The following is a 17,080-nucleotide window of genomic DNA, read 5'->3' as shown; positions in this document are numbered from 1 at the left end:
TATCATGGAAAGAGCAGTAAAAATAAGGGTGGCTTCTAGCTCTTTACTTATGTCACTCTGATTGTATGCAGGTAACATACCAATTTTGTCTATTCCCCAGATGGGAATGAGATGGTATTAACTTTCTTTTTCCTAAAAGAGTTATTACAGTTGTAAGTCAAGGACTATCTGTATTATCTGAATTACACAGAAACCTGGGAGCAAAAGATTTGCTTGTCTGGAGAAAGGATTCTTTATTTATTTGTACCCTGCCTTTATTATTTGACAAATAACTCAAGGAGGTGAACATATCCTACACATCTTTCTCCTCCTCCTCCTCCTCCTTGCCCCACAGCAACAACCTTGTGAGGTGGGTTGTGCTGAGAGAGAGTGATTGGCCCAAGCTTAGTCTTTCTTAGCTTTCATGGCTAAGGATGGATTTGAACTTACTGTCTTCGACTTTTGAGCCCGGTGCCTTAACCACTACACTACACTACACTAGTTAAGCAGTATCACTGGCATGGTGATATTATGAGGAATATGACATTTATATTCAGGATCATCTCCCAGCGGAGGGGGAGGAGAAAATCTTCATGCTTAGATCTGCATCAGATGGGTGAGAGGCATCTCTTAGTGGCTTCTCTCTAAGGGGTGAGAAGAGCTTGGTGCTTCCCATCGCATGAGAAGCTGCCGTTTTTCCATACTGTGGTAGGACAAGGGGCTGGGGCAGGACAAGTGGGCTGTGCTGGGAACCATGGATTAGGAGCTCATGCTGCAGAGCTGAGTTGGAGGAATTGTGTTGGGTCTAAGTGAGTGCGTGAAGCAGCTTGTGTTGTGGTTGAGTCCAACTCTGAGGGCTGACATCCCAGAGCTCCACTGTATGAGATTGCTCTAATGCCAACAAGAGCTTTTTCATGCTGGTGCTTCAAAATTAGTAAGGTCTGAGGCCCTGCTTACTCACTACAGAGTACACTCTAAAATGTACATAGATAGCAAAAATGAATGCTGCCAGAAGGATGACTCTGCAAGCCTTCAATATTTGCCTCTGCTTTTTTTTTTTTTTTTTTTGCTGAAAAGGACATAGAAAAGAGAACAGTTTGCTAGGAAAATGTTTTGCTAATTTACTATGCCACTAAACTTTCATTAACTGTATGCTTTCTAAATTACTTCATTTGTATTCAGTTAAGCCATGTTAGTTAGGAATCCTTGGAATTGTAGCCTAACATATCTGGAGGGCATCACACATATCCTGATCAAGTGCTTTTCAAATACCCTCCCATCCTACTGGTTATCAGATGGAAAGGGCTCCTTCCGGATATATTTGAAGGCCCAGGGTGGTGGGAAGTGAAGCACTGGGCTGCATGGAGGACTAAAGTGATCTTGAGGAATAATCAGATCACCTTGTGAAAGGCAGCACAAATTTAGCATCAAGCATGCAGTGGCATCACTCATGGGAAAGAGTGGGTTAAGGGAGAATGTGTTGAAGAAATCTTGCTAGGCAGAACTAGAAATAAAACAATTTCCCTTTTGGCTTAATATATAAGGAATAGAGAGGAAAAAACAGAAATAATTAGTCCACCTATAACAGCGGTTCTCAACCTGTGGGTTGCAACCCCATTTGGGGTTGAACGACCATTTCACGGGGGTCGCCAAACAACGCAGTCCGCCATTTTTTCCCCTTTTCCTTAGCTGTGCTACTCCCTTTTATTCTATTGGCTTTTGAAAGCCAATAGAATAGACTCTCTTGAATAGAGTCTAATTCTATTGGCTTTCAAAAGCCAATAGGAATTGTCCAGGCTTTCTTTGCCCTGCTGAGCCCGCCAAAAGTCCCATTCTGCAAACAGTGCTGCAAGTTGTCTGCAGCGAAAGCGAGCTGTCTGGACGTTTCCACCCCTCCCTGCTGAGCAACTATTAAACATGTAAGTAAAAGAGGGCCAGGGGTGGGAGGTGAGAGGCCGGCGGGCACAGGGAGGGTTGCTGGCGCGTGTGGGGCCCGGCGGGTGCCTTACCTCCCTTGGGCTGGGCCAGCTGGTGGCCCAGCCGGTGGTCGGCCTGCTCCATCTCTGCTGCTTGCCAGCTATGCCTCAGCCGGCGCAGGGGGCGGCACCACGCATGCGCGGCGTTCCCGGGCAGGGAAAGTCCTCAACCTACGACCGGTTGGGTAGTCCTCGACTTACGACTGGTTGGGGGTCGCGGCACTAAAAAGGTTGAGAACCACTGACCTATAATATATGTTGGCTCTTCACATCTGCTTTCTGTGAGAATGAATTCCTTAATAAACAGGTGTTTTTGTTCTCCATATTTCAGGATCTTTCCTTCCTGTCATCACTCTAAATATTTCTCCTGCAGACCTTGTCTAGATGCTTCCAACCACTCCTCCAAACTTGTCGGGATATTTCAGACCCTTCCTTTTGGAGGTGATTTAAAGCTATATCAAGCCACTCATTCACATACAGCCTGGATTATTCAGGACAACCCTTCTGAACATTTTATATGGATTCCTGGAACCCTTCCGCCAGGTTATTTCTGGCTTCATTCAGGGATTCTTGTCTGAGTCTTTTCAGAAATGTTTACAGCCATGCTTGCACCCCTGTTCCTGGAACTTGCTAAAGATGCTGGAAGCCATCTTAAGGTTCTTTCAAAGCCACCAGGTTATACCCAAATCACTCCCTCCTTAAACTTTACCATGCTCTTTTTTGATGCTTTGGAGTATTGTTCTTTGGGTTGGCTGGAGCTGGAAACGAGTGACAGGAGCTCATCCCAGCCGACAACAGCAACCGAGTCTCGAACACGAGCCTGCCAATCGTCATCCTAGTGTCCTAACCACATGAACCACTGTGCTTCTTTTCTTCAAGGATATTTACAGGTGTTTCAACCCATTTTTTGGCATTTTATTTAGAAATTTCAGGACCTATTTTCTCCAGGGCTTTCAAGGATTCCTGAAGCCATTTTTTCAGAACTGGCTGGGTTCTTCAGATGATGAGAGGTTTTCTAGAGAGCTTTAAAGCCATTGTAATATATTTCTCACAGGTCCTTCAGAACATTGTGATATATTTCCCTTATGGTCCTCTATTGATTTTTCAACCCAACCATTACTTAGGGCAGTGGTTCTCAACATGTGGGTCGGGACCCCATTTGGGGTCGAACGACCATTTCACGGGGGTCGCCAAACAACGCAGTCTGCCATTTTTTTCCCCCTTTTCCTTAGCTATGCTACTCCCTTTTATTCTATTGGCTTTTGAAAGCCAATAGAATAGACTCTCTTGAATAGAGTCTAATTCTATTGGCTTTCAAAAGCCAATAGGAATTGTCCAGGCTGTCTCTGCCCTGCTGAGCCCACCAAAAGTCCCATTCTGCAAACGGTGCTGCACCAGTTGAGTAGTCCTCGACTTACGACTGGTTGAGTAGTCCTCGACTTACGACCGGTTGGGGGGTCGTGGCATTAAAAAGGTTGAGAACCACTGACTTAGGGTATCTCAAAACTCTACTTTAGACTTCTGTAGATCCTGAATGTCTTTAATACATGTTTTAAGCCATTCCTGAATCCTAGATGGGGTGGTTTAGTTCCTTCCTCCTTGAGTTTTTTTTATATTTCAAGCCATTTTTTGCAATCTTATTTAGATGCTTCAGGATCTTGTCCAGGTTTTTCAGTGACTCTAGAAGCCATTTTTTGGGAATTCAGTAGAAGATGAGAGGCTTTCTAAGGATCCATGAAGTCACTGTAATGCAGCAGGTGGTTGAGGTGCTAGAAAAGCCAATTCTTGAGCTAAATTTTTCATCTGCTGGAGCATCTGATACATATTAGTTGTTAAATTCACACCTCAGTTTCCAAACTGTCTTGGTGCCTGCAGATGGTATCCATTCAATTCAGTCTGCCATTGCTCCAGCTTGTGGAGGCAATGCCATGCTGTGCTTTTATTGTAATCTGTGAAGTTTTGCGGGAGTAGATGAGATTAATGTCAGGTTCAAAGAAATCAGGAGCCAGCGTAGTGTTCAAAAGTCCTATGAGTTTATTTCATGCTACTGATCCACAAGAATCTGTCAAGGCAAATTGGAGGTAGGTAAGAGTCAATGAATTCACATGTGTTTGTATATATGTGGATTTAGGTCACTTGTGGGAGCATAGCAATTCCAAACTGATGATACCTTGACCCCACCCCTTGGTTCAGCCTGGTCATCTCCAACACTTGCTCTTAGATTTGTATATGTAGGATTAAGTATAATGAGCCATAGTTCATTAATTTCTTTCTCTTGTTTTTGGTGTAGGAGGGGGATATTATTTTCACTATTTGGCCAATTACTGAAGAATGTTATATGTAAGATTCAGGTAAAATAATAAGTTACATTGTCCTAAAACATCCATTGTAATTTTACCTAAATATTTATAAGATGGAATTTATATGTGGCCCATGAACAAAGGTTTTCACTTACCTCTTCTATGACACCCTTCATGGCATTTTTCATTCTTCTCTTGAAATTGCCTTCCATCACCAATTAGTGACAATTGGCAGCTAGAAGATAAAGTAATTGGTGAGAATGTGAAATCGCATTAACTTTTTTGGAAAATGAGAATATAGGTTTAAAAAGACTGAATCCAGAACAGCACATAATTTTCTAAATGCATCTGCTGTCTAGTTCCTCTAATCTGAATGAACTTTGGGACAACTGTTGAACATCCAAGGCAATTTATAATTTAAAGTAGCATTAAAAAGATTAGCAAATAATGTTCCTGTCCCAAAGGAACTGGAGGAATAGTTAGAATAATAAAAATTTGTGATTGGTAAATTAAAATACAAACAATAAAACCTTTGGCCTCTAAAGGCTGGACTAAAAATAAGTGGTTTTTTTAAATGTATTTTATAAAGACAGTGGTAGCCAAATGCAACTGCTTAATGATGCCTTCCAAACTCTGGGAATGATGCAGGAAAAGACCATCTTCCATTTGTCTAATGCATCAATCTCAAAAAGCAGTGGAGCTTCTAGGTTTCTTCTACAGATTTTAATCTTAGGTCAGGGGTAGGGAACCTTGGCTCTTTTATGACTTGTGCTCAGGAATTTTGGGAGTTGAAGTCCACGAGTCATAAAAGAGCCAAGGTTGCCTACTCCTGCCTTAGGTAGTCAGGCTCTTAAGTGCTTAAAAAGGGAGGCAATTCCCATTTGCCTCCCTTAATACCAAAGAGAGAGAGAGAGAGAGAGAGTCCATGCTTTCTGGACAGTGCCAGGTTGCCTATCCCTATCCAGTAGTTTTCATTTTCCTTTTTTGTTTTAACTAAATATTTAGTATTTGTTTTCCAATTGTTAGGATCCCAGGAATTCTAAGCTTTTCAATATGCTATAAGTGACAAGGGAAATGTATAAATGTTTTCATGAAAGCAGATGATTGAGCCAAATTCGCCACGAGGGAGACATTCTTGTTTCCTCATGTGATTTCCACCAATTAAATTGTCTCTAGAGGCTACAACCTGCATTTCCCATTCCAGCAAAAGTTTATCTGAACCCTACAGAATTCAGTTTCACTATTGTTTAGCTATTGTTTGTTTAACTTATATGTCACCCATCTCACTAGAGGCAACTGTGGGTGGCTTACAGTCAATAAAAACACAATAAAACATTTAACATATCAAAACAATAAATATTAAACCTGAAATTGTTTTAAAAACATAACAATGGATCTCTGGAACTATCTATAGTCATCTATATATTTGACCGTATATAGCCCCCATGAAAAGTCTTTCGATCCATAGAACCTTTGTCTCTTTCATACCACAACAGAATTCAAAAGAATTTCTAGAGGTAAAGTTTTGGATGAAGTGTGTGGAGAACATTCTCACTTTGTTCCCAAATGCCAAACTATAAAGAGAGAGAATGAAAAGAAAACCAATAGAAGAGATGCTTAACTGGCTTCTCTTTATTGAGGAACTAGGATGGAAAATAGGGAAGGAAGATGGGGAATGAGAGGCAGTTCAGTGATTTACTTGATCCCTCTAAGCTTTAACAGAGATGTCACGAGATGATTCATGTCATAGATAAACTAGTTATGTTCACACATGGTAGGGAAAAGACCAACCTGCTGCCTTCGCAATACATGCTAAATTTGGTTAGGGACTTTTCTTGGGGGGGGGGGGGAAATGACTGATACTCTGACATCATTTGATTTTGGTGCTCATTCCAGTATTGACTTTTTGCATTTGAGGCTTAGTAGCTAGGATCTGCCCTTCTTTCTGCAGCCTGCAAGGTCTTTCTTGCTAAGGTTATTTCTCAGCTTCTTTACTGTGTTCAGATCCATACTTTTACAAAGTTTAATCCCCGGGAAGCTGTCCAGTCCAAGTTTATAAGAGCTGTCCTTGCATTTCTGAGATGCATGAAGAATGCTGTCTTCTGGTTAGAGAAATGTTTGGTTTGTGTGGATTCCAGAGTCTGGTGCTAGCTAGCTCATTAATTTCTAATTCAATTTTCTTTTCTATGGGTATCTGGCTCTAGTAGTTCTAAAAGACCATTTTAATCAACTCGGTTAACAAGAGCTAATAGCAAACTTCCAATCTTTAGATCTCTGTTTGGATAGCCTTTGTCCATTAGGGCTTGGAAATGCCAGGAATCATCTTAAACAGTGTGTCTGGAATATTGATTTCCAAACCAGTCTAAGCCTAATATCCAGTGCCATAATCTGTGAAAAAAAAATTTCTCAAATGGGCATATGCCATCATCCTAGCCCTCTTCCATTTCAACTCTGAAATTTCACAGAGTCTTTATCTTGTTGGCTGCTTTATCCTCTACAATCCTGTGAGGCCCATTTAAAACAGCCCTATAGAGGTACATATGTCCATATGGGGGATGAATCTGAGGAGTCCCTGAGACCCATAATCCTCTGTTGCTTCCTTTGGAGTCGGGATGTCCAGTCTTGTCCACATTAGGACGTGTGGACTCCCCAAATTCCCCAGACTGGCTGACAGCCATCTATTCCTTTCCATTACCTTGGCAAGAAGGCACAATGCTTATTTGTTGTTTCTTCTATCTGACCAGGATTCTGATGTATTTTCCCAGGTTGCCCAATTCTGCGCCTCTATTTGTTTTATTTGTTCTACCGACAACTGAAGGCTAGTGCTAATCTTTGTGATTTCCAATAGAATTTATATTGTTTTAATATATCAATAATGTTTTTACTGCATTCTATGCCTACATTTTATTCATATCTATATATTTTGGGAGTATGAATTTCTGTATAGTATTTTCCTGGCTTCAAGGCCATAATAAAGCTTTGCTGGTGATTACAGGACTCTGCAAAGCATTCAGAAGAAGGGTTTTGTGTGCCCTCCCACTCATTGCAGAGTATTTCTTTCAGATGCATTGCCAGACCTAGCATGTAGCAAAATTCAATTGTGCACAGCGGATACCAAGCTTAAAAGGCATCACAGGGACTCGTGATCAATAAGCTGGGAATTCAGGCACCGGGCTCTTATTTTGGTCTGGTCCAGCAAGAAATTATTTGCTAGGTGGAGCTGGGTCTGCTGATAAATTGCTTTTGACCTGCTGTATCGGTACTTATTGCTGCTGTTAGCCTAGCAGACATATACAAATGGAGCCCCTAATCAAAGCTGGGCTGAGTTGCCAAATGCAAAAAAAAAAAAAAAAAAGAATAATCAAAGAGCAATTCTCACTTGCTGGTTTATACGTTGCTGTAAATTATAGATAGATAGATAGATAGATAGATAGATAGATAGATAGATAGATAGATAGATAGATAGATAGATAGATAGATAGATAGATAGATAGATGTTCAGTACATAATAGAGAATTTAATGAGCAATGTGCATTTCAGCCTCCTGCAATCTTTCTGAATCTTGGCAACTTTAAGATGTATGGACTTCAATGCCCAGAATTCCCCATCCACCATGCTGGGTAGTTGAAGTCCCACCTATCAAAGTTACCAAATTTGATTAACGCTGTCCTAGCACAGATGGCTCTCGACTTAGGACCATAATTGAGACCATCAATTTTCATCGTAAGTCATGATGGTTGTAAAGTGAGTCACCGCATGGCTGCGCTTGATTTTGTAATTGTTGTTTGTGGCGATCTTAAACGAATGGCATGGTTGTTAAGCGAACCCCTGCTATGGGCAGTTTTTGCTTGAAAAAACAAAGTAAACACTGGTTTCAAGCAAAAACATCATAAATCATGCTCACATGAGTTGCTAATGCTGCCCAGGTGCTGAGCACCCGTAATGGAGTCATGTGACTGCAACCATTTTTCTGAACCATTATTTTTTTCCTGTGAACCAATTGTAAATCAAGGACTACCTCTGTAGGCACTATAGATGAGTAACTTCAAGAGTCGGTCCTTCCTCATCATACCTCTTAGTCTTGAATTGAGTGACATCCTTTGCAGAGAATATTGCATTCTTTGAAGCAGGATATATCGAAATGCTTCCTGAATCAGGAATACGGCTGTATTCCGGCAGTGTCTTAGTCAATTAGTCTTGCTGCAAATTGACACAGCAGGATGATCTGCTCCCTGCAACGGCACATTGGAAATTTGGGACAACATTTTCAAGAATGGAACCTATAGACTAGGTTTATAAACCTCTTCAAGTATGACAGCAAGCAGGTTCAACATTTTGGAAGCTGAACAAGGCAGAACCAAGCAGAAACTAAATTTAGTGTAATTGTCATGTAAATATATTTCAAAATAAAAGTATTTAGTAGCCATATTGATTCTAGTTTATGGAAGGTTTTGAGGGTTGCATGAAGCCTTTGGGCGTGTCTAATTTGGAAAACTGTGCTAAGGCTATTGGAAGTTTGCAGGATGTCTCCTGCAAATTTTTGCATTTACATTTACTAAATAAGAAATTTTTACAGGAAACTAAGATAGCTTATCTAAAAGTTGCATTTTTTTTAAAAAAAAAAGCAAACCAGTATTGTCTAAGAGCTTTTAAACTTTCACATTTCTTTTCATTAATTCCAGCACTGATTAACACCTCATTATTCATCAACAGTGGAAGGAGAAATCAACCTCAAGACTTGTCAGTTTGATATAGTTTGAACCTGAATCTAGGGGAAATGAATTTCCTGAATAGTTTCAATTAATTTTTAGCTTGATGTCTGTCTTTTCAGATTGCATGATTAATCAGTTGCATCTTACTGCATTATTTTTCTCTTTGACCTCTAATAAAATCTGTTGGAGCTATTTTTTTTAAAAAAAGCTTTTTAAAAAAGCTTTTTAAAAAAAAGCTGAGAAGAGCCTCTTATGGTATGTCCTAATTTCTTCTCATGTGTGCAAGAAAATGGGCTGAAATAATAAGAGTTCACTTAGAAATTGTAGAAATGGGATCTATGTCCAGGAATATCCATATTTTGCTTTTACAAAATCAGTGGACAGTAGCTCTGTGTTATAATAATACATATGAGGATAGGTCATTAGTCTATGTTAAATTTCTCATACTGAAAATCAAGGTAATACCATTATTGCATTGACAAGCGTAGTTAAGTGCTATTAAGGTTTTTCCAAAAGTTTTTCAGCAATACCATATAGCTGCTTATGAACAATATTTATTCTGTTTTCTGTTCTACTCTGTGAGAATTATTCTGCTTTTTAATGAATTTATTCTAAAGATGATAGCGGGGTAGCAGTTTAAAATTTGACAGGTTGGCATTGAGTCATTCTTAAATTCTGACAGTTATATGGACAACTCTTTGCAGATCCCTACACATTTTCAAAAATCATTTGCCATTGTCTACGGCTGATAGAGAAAGAATGGTTTAAGACTGCCAAGCTGGCTTTTTTGCTTAAGGCAAGGCTACAACTCAGGTTTCCCTGCTCGTAAACTAGCACCTTAATCCTTAGACCCCAGTGGCTTTCAGTGTAATCTCTAGCATTGTCAGGTATCAGGGAAATCACTAATCCAGTGCAAGTTGGCTAAAGATCAGGTAATGATGTGATTCATAAAAGTATGTATGATAGTTTTCTATATATACACACTAAGATAGCCATAATCATTGTATTATAATAATAATAATGATTATGGTGGTGGTGATGGTGGTGGTGGTGATGATGATAGGAACAGCTTCCATCCTGCGACAATATCTGCAATACCATCAAACATCCACATCTGCCTATCCCAGGTCCTTGGTATAAGGACTCGATATGTAGACAAAAATGCCAAATCCAGTCTGAACATCTGGCTGACTGTGAATAATAATAATAATTATAATAATAATAATAGTAGTAGTTGGAAGGGACCTTGAAGGTCTTCTAATCCAACCCCCTACTCAGGCAGGAAACCGTATACCATTTCAGACAAATTGTTGTCCAGTCTCTTCTTTAAAACTTCCAGTGTTGGAGCATTCACAACTTCTGGAGGTAATTTGTTCCATTGATTAATTGTTCTAACTGTCAGGAAATTTCTCCTTAATTCTAGGTTGCTTCTTTCTTTGATTAGTTTCCATCCATTGCTTCTTGTCTTGCCTTCAGGTGCTTTGAAGACTAGCTTGATTCCCTCTTCTTTGTGGCAACCCCTGAGATATTGGAACAGTGCTATTATGTCACCTCTAGTCCTTCTCTTCATTAAACTAGAAATACCCAATTCCAGCAACCGGTCCTTATGTCATGGTTCCGACAGATGAAACCCTTCAAAAGAACTTCTAGGCATTGTTTTCCTTAAGGAATCTTTTATTTGGGAAACAAAGTATCAACACTACATAATTGAACCCAAAAACTAAATTCCCCTCCCCTGGATACAAATTAATGAAGTACAATTCCCACCCCCAATAAACAGTCATAAACCACATTCCCCAATTAGCTTGAACTGTGGGCTTTCTCCCCAGCTCTCCAGCCCACCAAAACATTATCAGCTCTGGACCCAGTTTGTCCTTGGATTCCAGGCAGAGTTATTATTATTATGACTAACTGAACTCTCATTCCAATCCCCCCTCCCAGCACCAAGTAATTCTAAAAGCATAGAGAAAATGGCTGCATTTTCATCTCTTCATTCGATGTTAGCAGCGTTGACATCTATATGTTTTAGCATCCAGTCCTCTGATCATCTTTGTTGCTTTTCTCTGTACTCTTTCTAGAGTCTCAACATCTTTTTTACACCGTGGTGACCAAAACTAGATGCAGTATTCCACGTGTGGCCTTACCAAGGCATTGTAAAGTGGTATTAACACTTCACGTGATCTTGATCTGTTAATGCAGCCTAGCATTGTGTTGGCCTTTTTGGCAGCTGCAGCACACTGCTGGCTCATATTTAGGTGATTGTCCACTAGGACTCCGAGGTCCCTCTCACAGTTACTACTATTGAGCAAGGTACACCCTATACTATATCTGTGCATTTGGTTTTTCTTGCCTAAATGTAGAACCTTGCTTTTTTCACCAGTGAATTTCAATTTGTTAGATAGCGCCCAGTGTTCAAGTCTGTCCAGATCCTTCTATATCTTAAGCCTGTCTTCTGGAGTGTTGGCTATTCCTGCCAGCTTGGTGTCATCTGCAAATTTGATGAGTTCCCCATCTATCCCCTCATCCAAATCATTGATAAAAATGTTGAAGAGCACTGGGCCCAGAACAGAGCTCTGGGCACCCCACTACATACTTCCCTCCATGTGGATGCGGTTCCATTGAGGACCACATGCTGAGTACGGCCAGTTAGCCAGCTACAGATCCATCTGGTGGTGGTGCTGTCTACCCCACATCTGAAGACACCTGACCTCTTTAGCAACCTCTATATCCTTTCCTAAATTTACATCTCTTATAATTGAATCACCAACCAGAAGGTGACTTCCCTTTTTGGATGCCTTACTCTTCTTGTATGACTGATGTGCAATGCCTGATTCATACTTTCCCCTATCCAAAACAAGTTCTTATTTGTAGGGAAGTGTCTATAAATCCTTACAGATGTGTCCTAATGTTTAACAGTGCATACAAAGTTTGAATCATTGTTTGAATCATTAAAGCAGCCACATATATAGTATTTCAGGCTTGTGAAGCTGCTTCATAAGCTATCCACAGCTGTCTCTGCATGCATGGGCATGTATGGTAAGGCCATGTGGGAATTGCATATAGAATGCAATTTAGATTCAAAGAGGAGAAGGTGATTTTTTTAGAACATGTCTGGCATGTATGTGTGACCTGCCAGCTTCTCTTTATATCAAAGAGGTCTTCTTCTGTTAGGGTACGGTGGCAGCTACATGGTATAAAGGAGAACAGGCATAACCTTGAAGAAAGAATGCAGGATTGTTTGCATCAACATCATTTAGGCCCAACAAAGATGAAGCATTGAGGAAGAAACTCAAGTTTGCCTTCCCTTGATTGGCATAAGAGGGGAAAGCAAGAATGTCAGGCTTTTACGATTCTGTTATTATACTCTGTAATAATAAGATGGAGTTCCATTAGTCCTTGTGGAATCTGTTTCCTAGCAGACTAAGCTACTTACAAGGAGCAGACACAGAGGGTTCTTTAGCAAGTTGTTGAGTAATATAGTAAGTGTGGCTATTTGCCCTTTGTTCTTGGAATCCAGTTCACTGCATAACCCTAGTAGAAGCTATGGTAAGTCTTATTTCTACCTCAGTTTCCTATTTATTCTCTCCTAGAAAAGACAAATGTGATTCTACCTTCAAGAAAAATATACACTGTGACTCTGCCTCCTGACGATTATGTACCAGTTGCTGTTAATGAAAACAGTAAAGGATCCTCTGAAAGTGATGCTGAAGACAGTAGTAATGGTGCTCCAGGTAGGAGAAAATGCTTCATTTTAAGCAGTCAGTGCTTAAATATATAAGCTGCAGGTAAATGGAAAGTTGCATCAGTTTACAGGCATGTACAACCATGTATGAAGTAAAGTGTCTGCTGGGATATACATTGTATAAACAGGAAATCATTCTAAAATCAGTGCAGAATCCAGATTGAAACATCCCAGACAGATGCTCTGCTCTCTGAGTAATGGTGAAATGCTTCTCACGTTATGTTAACTTTGTACATATTACAGTGTTTTAACAGTAATCAAAAATAGAGCTGGAAGGGACCTTGGAGGCCTTCTAGTCCAACCCCCTGCTCAAGGAGGAGACCCCATACTATTTCAGACAAGTGGCTACCAATATCTTCTTAAAAATCTCCAGTGATGAAGCATCCACAACTTCTGGAGGCAAGCAGTTCCACTGATTAATTTTTCTCACTGAAGTTTCTCCTTAATTCCAGGTTGCTTTTCTCCTTGATTAGTTTCCGTCCATTGCCTTTTGGTGTTTTGGAAAATAAGTTGACTCCCTCTTCTTTGGGCAGCCCCCCAAATACTGAATACTGCTATGCCCTTCTTTTCTCTAGACTTTTATTAAGGTTTTATAAAGTGGTACTAATACTTCATGTGATTTTGATTCTGTGCCTCTGTTTATGCAACCAAGGATTATATTAGCTTTTTTGGCTGCTGCCACACACTGCTGGATCATATTTATTTCATATTTAATAAGTAACAAGTAGTGAATCGGCAGACCACAATACAAATTAAGCAGGTCTGTTTGGGAAGCTGTGCTAGAAACTGCAGTTGTACAGGTTTCTTGAATTTCATTATTGTCAGGTATTTTGTGTATGCTTGGGTCATATTTCTGAATGTCCAAATAAATATTATTCTTGGTACATAGTAAATTACTTTTTTCAGGGATAGTTCAATACAGAAACTATATTTAAAATGCTATTAATTTAAATTTACTTTATTCTCAGCATTCTTTGAGTACTATTATCAGCTTAATTAAGTATTACTGGACTTACATTTAGTTGAATTTTAATTTGGCGGGGTTGGCAAATAAAGGCACAGCTCCTTTTGTTTTTCATACTACACTACTATAAATGTTAACAAAGGGTAAATCTACTTGCTGCAAACATTTCAAATATATACATAGAATTTCAAATGTAACATTTTTTTTTACATTTCATAATACAAATTAATGTGATATATTGCCTATTTGTATTAAGAGGAGACTGATTAAACAGTCTTATCTAAATGGAAAGATATGTATTAACTTTATCAAAATTCACCTTATCAAAATTCAAATATTCCTTTAAGAACCGTTTCAGATCAATTGACATATAAACTCCTGTCAATTCTAGAAGAAATTGAATAAATTTTAGGCATATATAGCAGTTACCTTTCCCCATTTAAGGACTGCTTCTGGACAAATAAATCTCTTCCCATAGATTTTTACAAAGGAAACAGTTAGTTTGTGGAAGAAGACTTCCCCTTTTGAATAGTGACTACCTGGTGTTTAGTTCAGCCATGTCCGTTTGTGTATCATGTGACCCTGTAGGGAGACTTCTTGTGTTAAGTAGACACCCATCATATTATGACTGCCTCTGAGTAGGTAATCTTACAGAAAATGCCAGATACTTAAGTAAACAGAGACCAACATTATGACATGTAAGTAACAATATAGCTAATACTGTGGAGTCCTTGGCATTCTCTGAGCTTGATTGTTTAATTTGTTTTGTTACCCAACTAGATGACATCATCAGTGCTAGAAGGGGGTGGGGCTATTCTGCTTATATACCAGTGGTGGAGAACCTGTGGCACGAGTGCCAGAGGCGGCACTTGGAGCCCTCTCTGTGGGCACACGTGCCGTTGCCCCAGCCTTGTCTCCCCCCGCGACCTCCTCCTCTCCAGCAGCCCCCCTGAAGGAGAGTCGCCCTCAAGCGTGGTCCACATGGAGCAGTGCAGCCAAGGACATGGCAGCCAGGCAGCGTAGACAAGATTCTGCCCTCACACCCCATCATGCAGTTGATGCTGCTGGACGCGGGTAGAGGATGTGGCTGCCATAGCACTGCTGGGCTGCCTGGGCAATCTGCAGGGGGCCCTGGAGGCGGAGAGTGGTCCTGTGGGCAGGCATGGATGGGGGGGCAGAGCGGGGGCAGAGCAGGGAGGTGGAGCAGGGGCGGGGCCAGTTTTTGGACACTCGGTCTCTAAAAGGTTCGCCATCACTATTATATACAGTCCCTTGCCCTGTCAGTGTTGGTGGGAGTGTTGTTTTCTCTTGATAGTTCCTTAATTAGGCTGAGAGAAGAAAAAAAAATACTGTAGGAAAATGTGACAAACCTAGATGTCACACATCTCTGCACCCATTTGGTTACCAGTTTAAATGGACATGTTTTTATTGTTCAGACAGAATGAAAGATTTGATGGATGTCAGATTGCCTCACTGAAAGCTAAGAAGGCAAGGAACATCAAGAGGAATTAATTTCAGTATATAGACTGTAATCTGGCTGCACACACTTTCTTAGGATTTTCCATTTTTTCCAGTTTTATTATAGTGTTAGTAGAGAAGATTATAATTAACATAATTGTGAGAAGATGGTTTATTTCTTTAACTTTGGTGTCAAGTCTTGTTTGGCTTGACATATAATTTGTATTTTATTGCTGTGTTGCTATAGTGCAGCACATATGGAGGGCATCTCATGTTGCAAAGGCTGCTTTAAGACATGTCCTAGATAGCAAAAGAAATAATACAAGGGTTGCATGAAACATTAGAATGACTTGCTTAATTTGACATTTTAGTGAGTCTGCTAATGTTTTTTTCTCTGAGATTCAGTATCAGGGCAACATTTAATGAATTGGCGATCTAATGCATGTAGTTAAATCAATAACTTAATCACTTCAAGCTGTTTAATTCTTTTACTCTGCTATTCCAATATATTTGGGTTATCAGTTCATTTAAGCAGACTTCTTTTTAGCTTAAAGTCATTCTGTCTAATTTATGAAATAAGTAAAAAAATGACAAAGAAATTAGCATTAATCATATTTGTGTGCTGTACAATTATAGTCAAGGGATCGCTTATTTTGTTAGTTTACTAACCCAGGTGATCAATTATGACCAAAACAGTATTTAATATCTAGACTAATAATTGTGTGATTGCTGTAGTGTAAGCTAATAATAAAAGCTTCTTTGTTTTTGTTTTTATCCTTTTCTCCCTGTGTAGACTTTATTCTGTCCTGTCTACTGCGATTCATAACTTAGCCATGGGATATAGCGCAAGAGTCCATAATGTAACCATATTAGATCTGAGTTAAGCAGATTTGGAGATGGAGACAGAACCACAGCAATCATAGCCTCTCAGAAGAAGTTGCTTTGAGTTTCATAGTAAAAGAAAGCTTTATGTGTTCTGCTTAAAAACCGAAACTTACAATAATTTGAATGTTCTTTTTCATAATCAGAGAGATTTTGAGAGGATTTATTTTCCTCTTGATAAACAAGAGTCTCTTAATGTTGCATAGTGGGTGCCACTTGGAAACAAAAGTCTTAACGATTTTAAAAACTATGACCCTACAAACAAAATTTGTACCTGTGATTATATTCAATAATGACCAGACCCGGAAACAGAATCCACAAATTTGAGTAGAACTTTATTAATAATGACTATAATAGTATAATTTGAGTATAATTACATATATCTGTATGTAATAGGTACTCCTGATGAGATGGGCGACTATATAAATTTGATTAAATAAATAAACAATGTTGAAGGCTGACTAAGTTTTCCCTTCCCTCCCTTTCACTGCGGGTAGAACCAGTCTTTCTTTCTCCTTCCAGAGTTTAAAACTTGCTTGTATTTATGCAACCATTGTCTCAGCTTAGTTTCTCCAAGTTCATAATATCACAGCAAGAAATGCACTATGTGGTTTTTCCATTTTTTCCCAATTCTTGCCTCATTTTTTCTTCTCCCTGCCCTTCTCATCCAACAGTCTCCACCACTCTCTTCTTTTCTGTCTCATATTCCTTTTCTCCCCTTCAGATATGCAGCAAGCTTCCTGTTGTCGTAGCAACGTAACAGTAGACCATTTGCAGGAAGGAGAAATGATGAGGGGTGGCAGGCACAATCTTGTTAGTTTACCAAAGGACCTCCTAAAAGGCTATGTAGATGCCCATATTCATTTACTCACATGCCTTATCCACAGCCTGATCCCTCACATTGATTGGGTGCTTTTGACATTGAACATTTTGACTCCATCAGCTAGAACATAGAATAATAGTATTGAAAGGGACCTTGAAGGTCTTCTAGTCTGACCCCCTGTTTAAGTAGAAGACTCTATACCAGTGGTTCTCAACCTGTGGGTCGGGACCCCATTTGGGGTCGA

The 17,080-nt window shown here is 39.7% G+C and overlaps 1 protein-coding gene across 2 annotated transcripts in view; it reads left to right on the top strand.

The window, feature by feature from the left end:
- Positions 1–17,080, top strand: part of ERICH1 (glutamate rich 1) — an 81,165-nt gene that overhangs the window by 26,028 nt on the left and 38,057 nt on the right. For both annotated transcript variants that reach the window (XM_039322581.1, XM_039322583.1), the window contains one exon: positions 12,558–12,698. In XM_039322581.1, the coding sequence (XP_039178515.1) occupies positions 12,558–12,698 (141 nt within the window). The remainder of the gene's footprint in view (positions 1–12,557; positions 12,699–17,080) is intronic.

Source organism: Crotalus tigris, unplaced genomic scaffold (assembly GCF_016545835.1).
Source record: "Crotalus tigris isolate CLP2741 ecotype Arizona unplaced genomic scaffold, ASM1654583v1 scf7180000024117.2648584, whole genome shotgun sequence".
NCBI lineage: Eukaryota > Metazoa > Chordata > Lepidosauria > Squamata > Viperidae > Crotalus > Crotalus tigris.
This window is presented reverse-complemented; position numbering and strand designations above follow the sequence as displayed.